This window comes from Sus scrofa, chromosome 13 (assembly GCF_054392235.1).
Source record: "Sus scrofa isolate SSC_HxYL_T2T_F1_AM1 chromosome 13, Sscrofa_HxYL_maternal_Yorkshire_Landrace_v2.0, whole genome shotgun sequence".
Classification (NCBI taxonomy): Eukaryota; Metazoa; Chordata; class Mammalia; order Artiodactyla; family Suidae; genus Sus; species Sus scrofa.
Genome location: NC_139395.1, coordinates 38,496,909 through 38,514,212, shown reverse-complemented (window position 1 = coordinate 38,514,212; position 17,304 = coordinate 38,496,909). Strand labels below are relative to the sequence as shown.

Genomic DNA, 17,304 nt, shown 5'->3' with positions numbered 1-17,304 from the left:
GAAATATTTTTCAGTCATAAAAAAAAAAAAAAATGAAGTCCTGCCACTTGTTACAAGGATGACTGAACCCTGAAGGCATTAGGGTTAAGTAAAGTAAGTCAGACATAGAAAGGTATGATCTCACTTAGATGTAAAATTTGGGAGTTCCTGTCGTGGCACAGCAGTTAATGAATCCGACTAAGAACCATGAGGTTGCGGGTTTGATCCCCGGCTCGGATTACGGTAGCCAAAATATTAGAAACAACTTCATTGTCCACTCGGATTCTGTGTTGCTGTGGCTCTGGCGTAGGCTGGCAGCTATAGCTCCGATTAGACCCCTAGCCTGGGAACCTCCATATGCCGCGGGAGGGGCCCAAGAAATGGCAAAAAGACAAAAAAAAAAAAAAAAAAAAAAGAAAAAAGAAAAAAAAAAGAAATTTGAAAACAAAAAAGGCTCCCCACCAAAAAAAACCAAGCTCATATACACAGAGAACAGATTGATGGTTGACAGACATGTGGGGTAGAGAAAGGGACAAAAGGGGTAATGGGGGCGCGGGGGGGGGGGTGTGTGTCAAAAGGTACAAACTTCCAGTTACAAAATAAATAAGTGGAGTTCCCACTGTGGCATAGAAGGATCAGCCGCGTCTTGGGGGCACTGAGACACGGGTTCAATCCCTGGCCCAGCACAGTGCGCTGAAGATCTGGTGTTGCCACAGCTGCGGCTTAGGTTGGGCCTGTGGCTTGGACTTGATTCCTGGTCCATGAGCTCCATATGCCACTGGGCAGCCAAAAAAGAAAAATAAATAAATAAATAAATAAGCCATGGGGTTGTAATATACAGAATGGTGACTATAATTAATAATACTGTATTGCATATTTGAAAGTTGATGAGAGAGCAGATCTTAAAAATTCTCATCAGAAAAAAATTTTTTTCTACCTATTTCTGTGATGGATGTTAACGATTTACTGTAGTGATTATTTTGAAATATATACAAATATTGTACATCTAAAACTAATATATGCCAATTTTTTTTTAATTGGAGGGAAAAAAAAAATCTGTTTCCCAGCTTCACTTTCCCTAACCTAACAGATTTCCAGAATGGTTTAAGGGTACAGAGTGTGTGCCATGATTAACTGTTAAAGCTAAACCATAGACTAAGAGGAAAATCAAGATTGTCTAAAACATTTAACGTAGAATACTATTTTCCATTCCACATGAACGAATATATAGATTTCTCGAAAAATTATTTTTAAAAAACCCCATATATCGTTTAAAAACAAAAAAAAAGTGAGCATATAGCAAAAAGCTGCACAGGTCCACCTTCTCCTTTTGAAGGAGGGAGAGTAGGAAGGACACAAACTCACGCTTTGGATCTGACCCATCAGGGCTGCTGAAGCCAGCGTCTTTTGCAGAAACCCAAGCAGCAAAACAGTCACTCTCATCCAATGTAATTGTCAGCATCTATACAAAATAAATAAATAAATAAATAATTTGTTAGAGGCATTCTATTTGAATACATTTTCCAAATAAGTCTCTAAACCCTTATTTATTTGTACTATATGACTAAAGTGTTAAGCCACTGATTCAAGAACCAAAATGTGTCTTGTACGATTCAATGCAACTACAATTTAATATACTGGGTGGGGTATGAAAATACATTTAAATTGTTTAAATTTCCTTTCCTCTCATATCTAAAAACATAGTACTCTTTAACCTGTAATACTTAATTTTGAGCTAAATTAGAAATTTTCAACTATCCCAAATTATACAAATATCAACTATTAACTTACCCCTGTTTTCAAGTCTACTGAGAACCAATTTGGTACATATACCATCTTAAATCTTTTCTTAATTTCATCTTCAAAATCCACTTTGCCCAGATCTTCAACTTTACATGCCTATATATCAAAAAGAAAGTATAATTACCAATATTAAGTGGTCAATTGATTTGATTCTGACTTAGCTACTCAAAAATTTACATATTTGCCTAAATAAAATGGCATTTAAAATACATCACCAAAAGGGTGTGGTCAAATATTTTTATCTCAAAGCATTTTATCTTTCTTTATTTTTTTAGGGCCACACCCGCAGCTTATGGAAGTTTCCAGGCTGGGGGTCAAATCGTAGCTGCTGTTGCTGGACTACACCACAGCCACAGCAATGCCAGATCTAAGCCACATCTGCAACCTACTCCAGAGCTCACTACAATGATGGAGCCTTGACTCACAGAGCATGGCCAGGGATTGACCTACATCCTCAGAGATACTAGTCAAGTTCACAACATGGTGAAGCACAACAGGAACTCCCTCTAAGCACTTTAAGAGAATTGCGAAGCTCAGACAACAGCTATAAATACAGGCAGCAATTTTAAGTTTCTCTTTCTTGAACATTATAATCTTTCTCATTCACTCCTTAAATACGTATGCTCCCCAAAAGTATGTCCTGAACTTCCCCTAGTACCATGGATCATTTTCAATCACAACTCATCTCAATCCTGAACCATGTTACAGAATGCTCCCTCCACATCTTCATCCTAACAGCAAGCTGGCTCTTTCCAGAGGGTCTCATCTCATCAGTTATCTTCTCAAAGGGTGACTTTATATCTTCTCCTACATCCCATAACTCCCTAATGGCATATAGAGACCATCATTCCACCATCTCCAAGTAAAAACTCCTACTTCTTTGGGCCTGCTATCACTGAGTTGCAATAAACTGAACCCCTTTTCCTCACTGCCATCTAGCAACTTCTGTGGTCATCTTCCCTCATTCACTGGAGACTGGAGCCCAGCTCAATGTCTTGCAACTCATCTTGAGTTCTTGCTTGCATCCTGGACATGAATACCTACACGGACATCACACAGGACATGATGGCCTTCCAAATTCTTGACAGTATTCCTACTATAAATATACAGTCACGGAGTTCTGCTGTGGCGTAGTGGGTTAATGATCCAGTTTGTCTCTGTGGAGGCACTGGTTTGATCCCTCGCCCTGTGCAGTGGGTTAAGGATCCTGTATTGCTGCAACTGTGGCGTAGGTTGCAGCTTCGGCTCAGATTCGATCCCTGGTCCAGGAACTTCCATATGCTGTGGGTGTGGCTAAAAGAAAAAAAATTAAATAAACAGTCATTAACACTTCTTGGGACTTCTGTTTCCAAAGTCAGTTCTCCACAACATCTCTGTCAAATATTTACTCCCCTCATAACTCTTACCTTGCCATCACCTTCCTCACTATGCTCAGCACAAGACTCTGACCTCTACTCATCAAAAAATCCCCTTAACTTTCTCTACTGTTCTTCCTGGTACAAGAAAAATCATGTCCCTTCTTGCTGTATTCTGGATCCCCTCACTTCTTGCTTCTTGGGAACCTGTACTATCATCTACCTTTTCATGTCTTTCCTGGTTTCTGCCCATGAACAGTGAACCATGACCAAATTTCTCCCATCTGAAAAATACCTAAACAGCAAAATAAAGCCTTTTTTCCTTGACCCTTTCATTCCTAAACCCTCTTCTGCTACTGCCCTTCCTGCCATTCTCACCAAAGTCAAATTTCATCCAAGACTGTCTCCACTCAAATTCTGTTTCTTTACCTCCCAAACACTACCCAACCCACTCCATCAGGCTTTTGCCCTTAGGTCTTGCTAGAAAGTGCTCTCTTCAGACATGATTCTCTTTATTGGCGAGATCCACGGGGCACATTCCATTCCCTATCTTATAGGAACTCTCGGCAGGCAACTCTAACCACAAGCTCCTTTCTGAAATGCTCAATTAGTCCTTGAGTGGCCATCAGCTCTTGGTTTTCTCACTTTTTATTATATACCTTTGTGGTTCCCTCTTTCTCCAAAAATTCTTGCAAGGGAAATGACTTGGTTTCTTCTATTTTAAGTATAGATGTATCCCTTGGAAACTCTGACCATGGCTCTAATTATAATCCACAGCTGATGACTGCTGACCTCATTTCTCCAGCCCAGCTCTTTTATCTGTGCATTAGGTTGTTCGGCTCTCTGCCCAGCAAACACCTTTACTCAGACATCCCACAGAAACTCAAATCTGCTGTGTTTCTTGGCAAGTCCCTTTCCCTCAACAACCTTTTTCTCTTACATTCTCTATATCACTTACACTCACCAAAAGAATCCAGAAACCCAGGCTTAATCACCTCCCCTTTTTCTTCATATTTCCTTTTAACCAAGCATCACTCTTATCCACAGACCTCAATATTTTTCTAATCATTCAATTTTTCCCATCCCCTTTGTTTCTACCCTAGTCCAGATGAATATCTGATATTTTCCCAGTACTAGTGCAAACAGCCTCCTAGGTACTATGTGTCAGTCACTACAATACTTATCAAACACCCCCTTAACATCACCAAGAAATAGCTACTACCCAGATTTAAGGAACAAAGACAGAGCTAAGCATGTTCTGAAGATCACTTGGCTAGTAGCTGGTAGAGCCAAGGTCAGAATGTAGTTCTGTCAACTCTGAGCCTATGATCCTAAGTAGTCCTGACTTGAGTGCTTCTGTTTAATGTCATGTCCATTCTTGAAACTTCAAGGTCTAGTGTCTGAATATAAGGAGCTGTTAGGGACATAAAAATGTCAAAGACAGAGCATGCCAGCTCAAAGCCCCATCTAATCAGAACTACCTCCTATTCAGACAGCATTGACTGTACTAAGATTTCAGCTAATTAAGACCAAAAAGACATCAGATTCATAGGCAGAAATCAGAGTGGCTGACCCAATTCGATTTTGTTAGATATTCTGGAGAACATCAGGTGTAGGGCAGAGTGAGGTGAAGTTCAGCCACAGGGCAGAGCTAGGGCCACATCAGTGGTGGAGTAGCTAAGTTCCCGCTGATGAGGTCCTTAGGGCTGCTCTCAATCCTCCTCTCCATGGGACCTGTCTCTGAAACAAATGTGAGCTTCTAGTCCCCTGATAAGCACATCTCTACTGTAGAGAAAAACCAACTGGACTTTTGGAGTCTGCTGCAATTAAATTTTCCACTCAACTGAGGCCTCTTGTTCTGAAGTCATACTCACCAAGCAACTGTTTTTTTTTTTTTTTTGCTATTTTAAGGCTGCACCCATAGCATATGGAGGTTAGGAGGTTCCCAGGCCAGGGGTCAGACTGGAGCTGTAGCCACTGGCCTATGCCAGGGCCACAGCAACGTGGGATCCGAGCCATGTCTGTGACCTACACCATAGCTCATGGCAACGCCGGATCCTTAATCCACTGAGCGAGGCCAGGGATGGAACATGCATCCTCATGGGTCCTAGTTGAGTTCGTTAACGGCTGAGCCATGAAGGGAACTCCTGCCAAGCAACTGTTCTGTAACGTGATTTCCCACATAGCTGCCCCACAGGGAGGGAATGTCTTAGTTAGGCAAAGGTTTCTATTCAGAGACAGTCCCCTTTCCCAGAAAGAAACCTGTTTACACTATTCTTTAGATCCAAAAATTAAGCAAATCTCTTCCTTATAACCAGGAGCCTAATCAAAACACCAGATCTTTTAAATTCTTCCTTTAAAATATACCTAACATCTGTCTCTCTCCCTTTTTTTGGCTGTGCTTATGACTAATGAAAGTTCCCAGGCCAGGTATGGAACCTGTGCTGCAGTTGCAAACTGCACCACAGCAGTGACAATGCCAGATTCTTAACCTACTGCATCATAAGGGAAGTTCCTCCCTTTTTTCCCCCTCTTTTTTTGGATCAAATCGTTTTATTGAGGGAGTTCAAGGGAAGGGCTGGGAGGACAATGAGATCCGAAGTCTTTGGCTCGGCCAAGATCTCTCCAAGGCTTCACAGTAACCAAAAGTCATTTGTCTCTTCCTTTAGATCCCCAAGACATCATGCTTAAGACAACTGACTTCTTGGAGTTCCTGTCATGGCACAGTGGAAACAAATCTGACTAGGAACCATGAGGTTGCAGGTTCAATCCCTGGCCTTGCTCAGTGGGTTAAGGATCTGGCACTGCTGTGAGCTGTGATGTAGGTCACAGACAAGGCTCGGATCTGATGTTGCTGAGGCTGTGGTGTAGGCCGGTAGCTGTAACTGTGATTCAACCCCTAGCCTGGGAACTTACATATGCCGCTTATGTGACCCTAAAAAGCAAATTAAAAAAAAAAAAAAAAAAAAAAGACAAGTGACTTCTTGACTTCCAGCCTCTCTCCTGTTATACATACTACTACTGCTCTAAACAGAGGGTTTTCCTGCTCTAAAATCATCTAAGATAAAGAATCTTTGGGGAGTACTAAAGAAAGGCCAAGTCTGGGGCTGAAACTCATGATTTTTTGGGAAATGACTTGAATCTCATCTTTCATCCTTATATCCTGCTACTCCCTTATACTTACTCTGGTCTCTAATTACACAAACCTACTCACCTGGCCCTGAGTAAGCATGTACATTCCTCTTCGGTGCCTCTGTCATTCATTCCCTCTTCCTAAAATGCCCTCCCATAATCAATTTGCTAGAATACGTTAAGGCCCTATTCAAATGATTTTCCTCCACCAAGAAGTTCTTCCAATTTCTCCAGTTCTAAGTAATCACCCTTGCCCACAAGCTATCCTGCACTCGGTTTATTCTTTCTCTATAAGACTTTCACCTTCCCCTACTCTTGTCCCCCCTACCAGAAGGGATCATGAGATAGAATATTCTGACTTTTCTGTCATCTATGACCCTCAACACAGTTCTCTGCACAATATTCATTCAACACAGGAAATATTTATTGAACAAATATACCAATAACACTAAAGAGGGACATTTGTCAGGATTCTAAAATCAAACTCTTCAGTCTGCCTAAAACGTCTTCAGTGCTATTTAGAATGTGGTTGAACAGCTTAATACATTTCAATTGTCTGAGGAGTAACTGTAAGTTGACCCAAAGTAGGAGCTGTGCTCACAGTGATGACTATAAATCCTGAGAAATGGCCAAACGTATTTGGTGCACTCTGGCAGTTCTAAACCTGGCGTGATTTTGCATCCCTCTTCTTCCTTTCTCCCCCTAAATACTTGGCAATATCTAGAGACATTTCTGTTTGTCACAGCTGAAGTAGGGGATGAGGATGAAGGTGGTCACTGGCATCTACTGGGTAGAAACAAAGGGATGTTCCTAAACATCCTAATATGCACAGGACAGATCCTACTCCTCCCTCCCACCTGCAACAAGGAGCTGTTGGGCCCAAAATGTTAACAGTATAAAGGACTCAGAATCCCGATGTACTCATTCTAGGGGAAGGCAGCATAACACAGTTTGTAATACACTAAACAGAAAATGGTTCCATTCAAATTCTGGGTACTTAAAAAGATAAAACAATAGCCTTATCTAATTTTCACGTAAGAAAGTATCCACTCCAAATTAAGGCTGCAATTAAATCCTTATTTATGTATTGTCTGTTATTTTACAAACACACATGAACATACACACAAATACACAGACTATAATAAAAAAGTAAAGAGCTACATAATCCAACAAGCTATATTTAATTACAAGAAGATACTTACCTTCAATACATCCCAATACGCCACATTATTATTGGTATCTTTGGTTAATATATGCCTCTTATCATTAAGAATGTGACACTGAATAATGCTAGCACCCCCTAAAGGAAAAAAATCCACATAATTAGCAAAACAATCCTACATTTAAATTCATAGTATGCCAAAAATGTTAACTGGCACGTAACAGAATGTAAATCATACTCGTCCCTAGAAAGGAGAAGGGAAATCAGAAGACCATGTAATTATATCTAAGGCAATTTAGGGCCAATCAAAGAAAGACTGATTTTAATATCACATTAGAGAAGACTCTTCATTCACTTCAAAGGGCTACTACTGGAAAAGGCAAAGCCCTTAATAATATTTTACCCACTGGGAAAAGTCCAAATGATGGAAATCTCCGAATTAGTTTCATCTCTCATTAACTTTTGCTTCCCATCTTCCTTCGCTTTATGCCTCTCGAATAAAGGTAACAGCACAGACTAACTACAGATAAACGCACCATTCAATACTCTAACCCCAAACTCTGACCTTGAAGAGAGAGCTGCGACTCCCAGTTGGAGTGTGTACCCTTTCTGGCTTGTGCCAAAAGACATTAAACCTTATACCTTGTACAAAGTGGCTGCTGGCTTTACCAAGACCATGATTCTTTTAACACTGGGCAAAAAGATTAACTCAAGAAAGCTCTCTCTTTTTTTTTGCTTTTTATGGCTGCACCCATGGCATATGGAGGTTCCCAGGCTAGTGGTCAAATCAGAGCTGCAGCTGCCGGCCTACACCACAGCCACAGCAATGTCTCCCAGCAGCATCTGCAACCTACACCACAGCTCATGGCAATGCTGGATCCTTAACCCACTGAGCAAGGCCAGGGATGGAACCTACATCCTCATGGATACTAGTCAGATTTGAAGAAAGCTCAATTTTTAAAGTCACTAAAAAGCATTTTAAAAATATCTTTTTTAGGAGTTCCTGTCATGGCTTAGTGGAAACGAATCCGACTAGGAACCATAAGGTTGTGGGTTCGATTCCTGGTCTTGCTCAGTGGATTAAGGATCCATGAACTGTGGTGTAGGTCACAGACTCGGCTTGGATTTGGCGTGGCTGTGGTGTAGGCCGGCAGCTGTAGCTCCAATTAGACCCCTAGCCTGGGAACTTCCATATGCCACAAGGGCGGCTCTAAAAAGACAGAAGATAAATAAATAAATAAATAAAATCTTTTTCTTCTATTAAACCAATTAGGAGTTCCCATCATGGCACAGGGGTGATGAATCCGACTAGGAACCGTGAGGTTTTGGGTTCGGGTTCGATCCCTGGCCTCACTCAGTGGGTTAGGGGTCTGGCATTGCCATGAGCCGTGGTGTAGGTCACAGACGTGGTTCCGATCTGGCATTGCTGTGGCTGTGGCTGTGGCTGTGGCTGGCAGCTGTAGCTCTGATTAGACCCCTGGCCTGGGAACCTCTATATGTCACCGGTGCAGCCCTAAAAAGACAATAAAAAAAAAAAAAAAAAAAATTACTATTAAACTTCGGTTGACATCAAAATTACATTTAAAGGAAGGTCATCTCCCTTATTTTGTCAATCTCTTAGTAACTATAATCAACCTCAGTAAAAGGTACAATACCTTCCAATATCCTTACTTACCTTTAATAACCTGGTCAGGCTGTGTACACAGGGGTGTTATAGGATTTGTACAGTCATTGTCATAATCTCCAGAGGCTCTAAAATTATGAATTCCCTTCAATGTCTAAAGGAACAAAATTTATGATTTAATTATCTTATGCTTTATAAGCATTGCCAATCCATTTAAAGCGGCAAGAAAGATAATAAATGGATGAAAAAAACTCAACAATAACAACATCAACCAAAAATACTTAGTCACAAAGTACAATTAGATACTACCATGATTAAAAAAATAGGACAAATATTAAGAAGAGAATGTTGTCTTTTTGGAGAGAACAGGGGGTACTCTTTTAGGTAAAGTTATGTTGATCTCAAATTGGCAAAATAAAATTTAGACAAAAAAATATAACTTTTTTTTTACAAGTACAGAGAAAGACCACTTGACCTGCATATAAACAGGAATAAACACAGTTTCTCTGTTATTATCCACCAATAAAGTCTGGTAAGCAAGAAAACTTAAATCTTCTTCCATTAAGATTTATGAATTAATAGTACTTCTGTGACTTCTCTCTACGTATCCCCTATTTCTATCCCTGTTCTTCACACTACAAAGAAAAGGAAATGAATTTGAAAGAATTCCTGCTTTCTTTCATGTTTAGAAAAACAGAATCCTAACGAATTTCCCTGCTGTGTTGGTACTTAGGCTGCCTCTTTTCAAATGCAGCTTCATGAGGTTGGAAGCTTTATTAATCTTTACTGGGTTTTTTTTTTTTGTTTTTTTTTTTTTTTGTCTTTTTGCCATTTCTTGGGCCGCTCCCGCGGCATATGGAGGTTCCCAGGCTAGGGGTCTAATCAGAGCTGCAGCTGCCAGCCCATGCCAGAGCCACAGCAAAGCGGGATTGAGCTATGTCTGCGACCTACACCACAGCTCACAGCAACGCTGGATCGTTAACCCATTGAGCAAGGGCAGGGATGGAACCCGAAACCTCATGGTTCCTAGTCGGATTCGTTAAACACTGAACCATGACGGGAACTCCAATCTTTACTGGTTTTATCAGGGAACAGTGCCTATTCTAAGCACATCAAATGTATATCTTGGCTCCTGACAAAGAAATCAGAAGCTGCATTTTGACTATGATCTTAATTTTTGTATAATCCTTAGGATCACACCTGCATTCATAAGGGCTTTCAGATTTCTGCCACAGTCCCAAAGCATGCAGAGAGCCCGGCTCATATTGAGCATTTGCTACTGGTTCCTGGCAGGTCTATGATAACAAACCACATATTTATAAACCTTTGCCGGTATACAATGGCTCACTTACCCATTTATTTACTGTAGACTTCGTTGTTGCAACCCAGATGGCAGGAGGGGGGTCAGCTGATCTATCAAGCTCCATCTGAAAAGAAGCACAAGAGTATTGCTTTGCAGAATGCTGACTCTTCTGAATTGCCAGGACCAGCTATATATTATTAAATATCAACTCCTTCATTCAACATATTTGTGAGTTGACTATACCACAGCATGTGTTAAAAGCTAGGGATGTAAAGAAGTATGAAAAAGTCTCTTTGCTAAAGGAATTCATAGCCCTATAAAAGTGTAATAAGGGTGACCTCTTGCCAAAAACAGTAGCCTAAAGTTTTAAGTGTGGTTAATTTAAAGGTTTTACATGAGTATAGTCAAAAGGATGACTTGCCATAACCTTTGGTTTTGCCACTCTTTTGTTTTCATGTTCTTAGTAACAAGCAAATACATTTTTTTTCTTTGAAAATGTTGTATCAAAACCCAAAACAAAATAACCAGTCTAACACAGCAAAAGTGAAAAGTGTCCACATAATCCATTGCCCCCCCCTTGCCTAAGGAACACAAATGTACACTGTGAAGTTTACTGCATCCGCCTGTATTTTTAAAATACTATACATATAAAAATACACATGTACCTATTTATATATTATGCAAATGCAATCACTCTACATTTGCCCACTATTCTTCTTGCACCAGGAAATTGCAAGTTTGGAGACACAGGGACCAGCTGAACCACTAGTAAGCAGGAATCCTCTTCAGTTCAAAGTGATGTTCCTTATAACATGGTTATGCCTATGCTAAATTCTAGTCCTTTTCTCCATATCCAAGAGATCCTGGCAGCTGCAGGACTCACAGTGCAGTGTTTTTCTTCCACGCCTGCCTGTCTCTCCCCATCAGTGTGCTTCCTGTACACATGCTGTGTCTGTAGGACTTCAGCCTCAACGCTCTTGCTTCCCTAAAGGATTGTTGGTTGTGTCCATTAGGTTGTGCCATCTGCTTTAAGGAATGGCACTTGGCCACTTTTATGTGAGCTCTCAGACCGCAGGCAGCCTCTCAAGTGTCTAATTTGATCTCTAATTCCTCTTTCAGCCCTTCCTCCTACACTGTGGTCTAGGTTTCAGATGTCACTTAGTTTTATAGATAATGGATTTGTATCTGCAGTTCTTTTTCTTGTTTTCATTGTTGTTTTCAGATGCTTTCTGAGATGCTGTTTTTATGCCTCTCTTTTAAATCTGGAAATCTCCTCACTATTGTTTTAATGTACAATTCTGTGAACTGCAAGACCAAACATTTTGTCAAATGGTAACTAGCCATTTTTTAGTCTAGGCTTCACTTTAAGCAGGTGTCAATACGGATGGCTTCTCAAGTACCCTTTTACCCACCTCCCAGGACCATTTTGAGGTAGTGATGGTTTGGAATATGAGTGACCTCACTCCCTCTTCTTCACAAGCACCTTTCCACTCTCTCCTCTTGAGGCAGTGGACACATTTCTGCTTTGCTGTCTGCTCATAGGTACCTGAACTCCTCATATTCCTCCTCCAAAGACAGAAGAGCTCAGGAGCACTGTGGGGCTGCCTCACTAGGATTTACCAGCAGGACAGCCACCCATTCATAACATATCTAAGAAGTCACCATTTCTTCCACAGGTGACTAACAATTATGTCGAAGTATCTTTTTTACAACCCTGCAGTTGATTCACATTCTAACATCAATTTTGTTCTATTTGGCTAACATGTGTAATAATCTTAATTATAAATCTAAAGCATGTGACATACCTTGAGAACTGGAGCTTTTTCTTCACAAATTAGCACTCGAATGTCAGGGTTTCTTAGGTCTGTACAATAAATCTTCCTGTCCCTTCCTCCAGAATACACGTGTGTGAAGGCATCATTGACCTGCAGAGCCCAAACGCCTTCATCATGCACTCGGTATGTTGCTATACACCTCTGCTGGCCAAGGGACCAAAGGCGAATTGTCCCATCAGAACTGCCGGAAAGGCACTGGGAACAAATAAAGCTAAGGTTAGAAACCAGCCAGCATTTCCTATTTCTTGTGCTTTGCACTTGGCTGCTCTCCTGACTCCACACCATCGAACACACACCTCTAACAACCTCTATTCCTGCTTCTGATAAAGACTTTCGACAATCACACGCTGCAGGCTGAAATGAAGACAATAGCACAGGCTCAAGCAGGGGAGCCCTCTGGGAAAACTTCCTCTGTCCTCTATACCTGGCCACCTGCAGCATTAGCATCTCTTGGGAACATGCTAAAAATGTAAATTCCCAAGTCCCATTCCAGATCTAATGAGACAGAAACTCTGGTGGGGCCAAGCAATCCATGTTTTGACAGGCTTTCCAGGTCATTCTAGTACGCCAAGTCTGACAAGCACTGTACTAGGCAAGCAAGCCTTTTGGAGTCCTGGAGCACACCTCTGTTTTGTCAGTGCCTTCACAGCTCTGAATTCCTGATGGCCTGCCAGGTCTCCTGGATTCTACTGAGAGGACCCCAAAGCAAAAATCCAGGCTTGCTACTTAATCTCTGTGACCCTGGGTAATTCCCACATGAACCTCAAGTTCAATGTCCATTAACACAAAATGTGGACCCTTAGCATTCAAAGTCAACACTGGAAATTCTGACAATTTCTAAAGGCTTAGGACTGTCAACTATATAGAAGTTGCTGGCACATAAGTCAAGGCTGAGCACATTGTGAGTATAACAGAAAGGAAATCAACCACTCCATGTTTGCATTCAGCATGCCTGGTATTCTCTCCCAGTTACTGTGGTGACTTGAGGAAGGGGACAAAAACTTATTCTTTGGGGGAAAAAATGGCCCCAAGGAGAAAAGCAACTGCTGGTGCTGATGTATGAAATTAAGTAGGCAAAGAGCTTCCAAGAAGAGACGATAGTCAAGGGCTGGGAGACCTGGATGTTTGAATAGATGAGACCTTCAGGAATATTAAGGGTTTACTGATCTGCTCTGTGACATGACAGGGCCATCAGAACTCTGGACATGTTTAGTTAAATAAACACATACTTGGAGTTCCTGTTGTGGTGCACTGGAAATGAATCCAACTAGTATCCATGATGCAGGTTCAATCCCTGGCCTCACTCAGTGGGTTAAGGATCCTGTGTTGCTGTGGCTGTGGTATAGGCCAACAGCTGTAGCTTTGATTCGACCCCCAGCCTGGAAACTTCCATATGCCACAGGTACGGCCCTAAAAAGCAAAAAATAAATAAGTAAATAAAATTAAAAAAAAAAAAACCAAAAAAACACATACTAACAGACTCCCCTATAAGCTGTCAGGAGTACCACTGCCTTTTAAAAAAAAAAATTTTTTTTTAACATTTTTGCCTTTTTAGGGCCACACCTAAGTCATATGGATGTTACCAGGCTAGGGGTCAAAACGGAGCTAAAGTTGCCATCCTACATCAGAGCCACAGCAATGCCAGGCCAGGGATTGAACTTGTGTCCCCGTGGATACTAGTCGGGTTTGTTACCGCTAAGCCATGATGGGAACTCCACCACTGCTTTAATTACCATTCCAACTAATTCACAAGAGAGCCAAGAGACTAACCAAAAAACAAACTGTCAGGAGTTAAGGTCACAAGCAGACCTTCATCACATGTGTAGGAGCACTGTGGCAATCTAATAGGGAGAATGCAGGGAGGAGCTCCCCATTCCAGGAAGAGATGTCACTCTTGGGTAGCAAAGCTGTTAGTAAAGCATTGATCACTCAGATCCTAGACCACGTATCTACAGGGAGTAAGGTCCAACAACTTTAGTATAAGGAAGGCAAAGATGATGGGTTGGTAGTCTTTGCAGGCTGGGCAACTTGCAATGATAAAGAGTTAAGTCCCAAATCCAGAAGGCACAGCTGAAAGCAGATAAGGAAATATAGAGTGTATTAGAGTTCTATATGACCCCTGATACAGAATACAGGGGTGATATAGAAATAATCTCTGATGGTAGTCAGTATTCTAAGATTGCTAAAAAGCAGACCCCCAAACAGACAGTAATCATTTTAAAGTACAGTGATGAAGTTCCCTTGTGGTACAGTGGGTTAAGGATCTAGCATTGTCACTGCAGTGGCTTGAGTTGCTGTGGTGTGGGTCTAATCCTTGGCCTGGGAATTTTTTATATGCCACAGGCACAGCCATAAAAAAAAAAAAAAAAAAAAAAAGGTAATGTATAATGCTCATGAACATCTCTGCAGATTGGGTATTATGGTAGAGGATGCGCCTATTTTATAGCAATTCTAGTGCCTGATGTCCTATAGGAGCCAGAGGAGTCATCAAGACATTTCCCACAGCCTCCACCCTTCCACTGAGTAAACATGAAGACTACTATATTATGAGGTGGCTTCCTGGGACTAAGAATACTCCAAATGGTTCTGCTAAGTCACCAGAATAGGGACTATTAGGAAAAAAGATTCTATAGCCTGAACAGGTGCTGTGTGTTTCTGCTCATGTTGATGAGAGGTAACAGTGTACTGGAGCCAGGTTACTGTTGACCAACACAAAGCGTTTTTGGAATGATCACTTAAACATAATTGTAATTGTCAAAAGAGAGCAGCCTAGTGGCAAGGTGGGGCTAAATGTGGCTTAGTGCTCAGCGACCCCTGGACCCATAAGCTAGGTTCAGCAGCACCTGTATTAAGAAGAAAAATCCTGTGAGTGACATACAAGGACGTGACCGACTTGAGCTAGATGACTGGTTGTCCCAGCTCCTCAAGAAACTGTCCAAGCGAATCCAAAGAATGAAAAATCCAGGTGGCTTGGCCTAGTAATATGGCACCAATCAAAACAACTGCAATGTTGACAGACCACAAATAGTAAGATATGCTAAATATCTAACTATAACAAAGGATGTGATGTAATAGGATGACATACGTGGGATTCGCTGGCCTACACACATCTTTTTTTTTTTTTTTTTTTTTTTTGGTCTTTTTGCCTTTTCTAGGGCTACTCTCTCGGCATATGGAGATTCCCAGGCCAGGGCTCCAATCAGAGCCGTAGCCACTGGCCTACCCCAGAGCCACAGCAACGCGGGATCCGAGCCGCGTCTGCAACCTACACCACAGCTCACGGCAACGCTGGATCCTTAACCCACTGAGCAAGGTCAGGGATTGAAACCGCAACCTCATGGTTTCTAATCGGATTCGTTAACCACTGCGCCACGACAGGAACTCCAAGGCCTATACACATCTTATACATATACATATATCGTATGTTAGACGCTTTCAGGGCAACTCTGTCGGATGCAATATAAACTCTGCCAGTAACTGCTAACTCTCTTCCATATTGCAAGAGTTTGAGAATCAGTAAGCAAAGGTTCTTTTTTTCTCCTCTCTTTTTCTCAATTGAGTAGTTGTCTACTTGATCAATTCCCCAATATAATTGCCATGCTCTTGGTGGTTAAATTTACATTTAGTCTCTAGCTGCCAACAATAAAAATGAATGGAGGTACTACAGGAGGAATGATATCTGCTCAATTATGCACTCTAAGGCTGAAAGGCAGCTTTTATTTTTATTTTTAAATTTTATTTCATTTTTCTTTTTCAGCTCCCACCCCCACCCACTGCATATGGAAGTGCCCTGGCCAGGGCATCGAATCAGAGCCAGAGCTGCGATCTACGCCACAGCTGCAGCAAGGGTGGATCCTGAAACCACTGCACCAGGCCAAGGATGGAACCAGAACCTCCACAGAGACAAGTTGTATCATTAATCCAGTGCACCACAGCAGAAACTCCAAGGCAGGTTTTAAAGAAGTATCATATCACTGTCTCTGCTTTCAGTAAGTGCAGCTAACCTCAGGAGAAGTGCATTTGTAACTATACATGCTACTTATATCATCTTAGGTAAAAAGACATTAATAATTGTCTATAAAGGAAACAAGGCATAAAGTGTAACAGATAGGAGAAGATTTAAGAAAAGTCTACCAAGACCACAGCCCCCTTCTGGAAACCATCTTGTCCATAGCCCCAACTTAAGGGCAGCCCCATGGAGACCATATGATCCAGCTCAATCCTGGACATGGACAACTATCTTCAGTGTAGCCTAGCGCCTACTGCAAGACAGTGAGGAGCTGACTGCATTGGGCTTTTTAGACTTGCATGAAAATGCTGCTACAAAGAAACTCAAGAGTTCTAGAAAATGGCATGGCTTACAGGTAAGAATATACTTATCATTTCTACTCTTCTTATCAACTATCCTAAATATTATGATTTCCACTTTGCAGATGAGCCAAATAAGGACTAGCAAAGAAGACTCCTCTCGCCGAGGCCACATAATACATTAACCTCAAGATCCTTTCATATCTCCAAAGACCTTCACAGACATCTTTAAGCCTCTCTGCCTAGTTCTGAAAAATGATTTCTTTCCTTTGGCCAGTTTTTCGAACTTTCCTTTCACCTCCGGAGACACAGGTTTCTCTAATTAATGTGTGTGGCAATCTCCATGACATAATTTCCACAAGACTAACACACTGATGGTTGTTTCCCATCTCATCACATTCCTACTCTCCCTCTTCTTTTTTTTTTTTTTTGTATTTTGTCTTTTTGTTGTTGTTGTTGCTATTTCTTGGGCCGCTCCCGCGGCATATGGAGGTTCCCAGGCAAGGGGTTGAATCGGAGCTGTAGCCACCGGCCTACGCCGGAGCCACAGCAACGCGGGATCCGAGCCGCGTCTGCAACCTACACCACAGCTCACGGCAACGCTGGATCGTTAACCCACTGAGCAAGGGCAGGGACTGAACCTGCAACCTCATGGTTCCTAGTCGGATTCGTCAACCACTGCGCCACGACGGGAACTCCCTACTCTCCCTCTTCTAACCCCATCATAGTCAGTACCAATTATCCCTGCCCTATGAAAAAAAGGCAGGGTTATGTGGTAGAGGTATGTCATACACAACATAAAA

At 41.6% G+C, this 17,304-nt stretch overlaps 1 protein-coding gene across 4 annotated transcripts in view; it reads right to left on the bottom strand.

The window, feature by feature from the left end:
• Positions 1-17,304, bottom strand: part of WDR48 (WD repeat domain 48) — a 50,829-nt gene that overhangs the window by 13,636 nt on the left and 19,889 nt on the right. For 3 of the 4 annotated variants that reach the window (XR_014822761.1, XM_084987815.1, XM_003132119.5), the window contains exons 8-13: positions 12,164-12,388; positions 10,408-10,482; positions 9,107-9,209; positions 7,472-7,569; positions 1,771-1,878; positions 1,345-1,441 (exon numbers count right to left, since the gene is read on the bottom strand). Coding sequence is in view for 2 of the 4 variants with exons in the window: in XM_084987815.1 (XP_084843941.1) it covers positions 1,345-1,441; positions 1,771-1,878; positions 7,472-7,569; positions 9,107-9,209; positions 10,408-10,482; positions 12,164-12,388 (706 nt within the window). In the remaining 2 variants the exon portion in view is untranslated. Of the gene's footprint in view, positions 1-322; positions 1,442-1,770; positions 1,879-7,471; positions 7,570-9,106; positions 9,210-10,407; positions 10,483-12,163; positions 12,389-17,304 lie in introns of all 4 variants that reach the window. The other variant, XR_014822762.1, reaches the window with a different exon arrangement.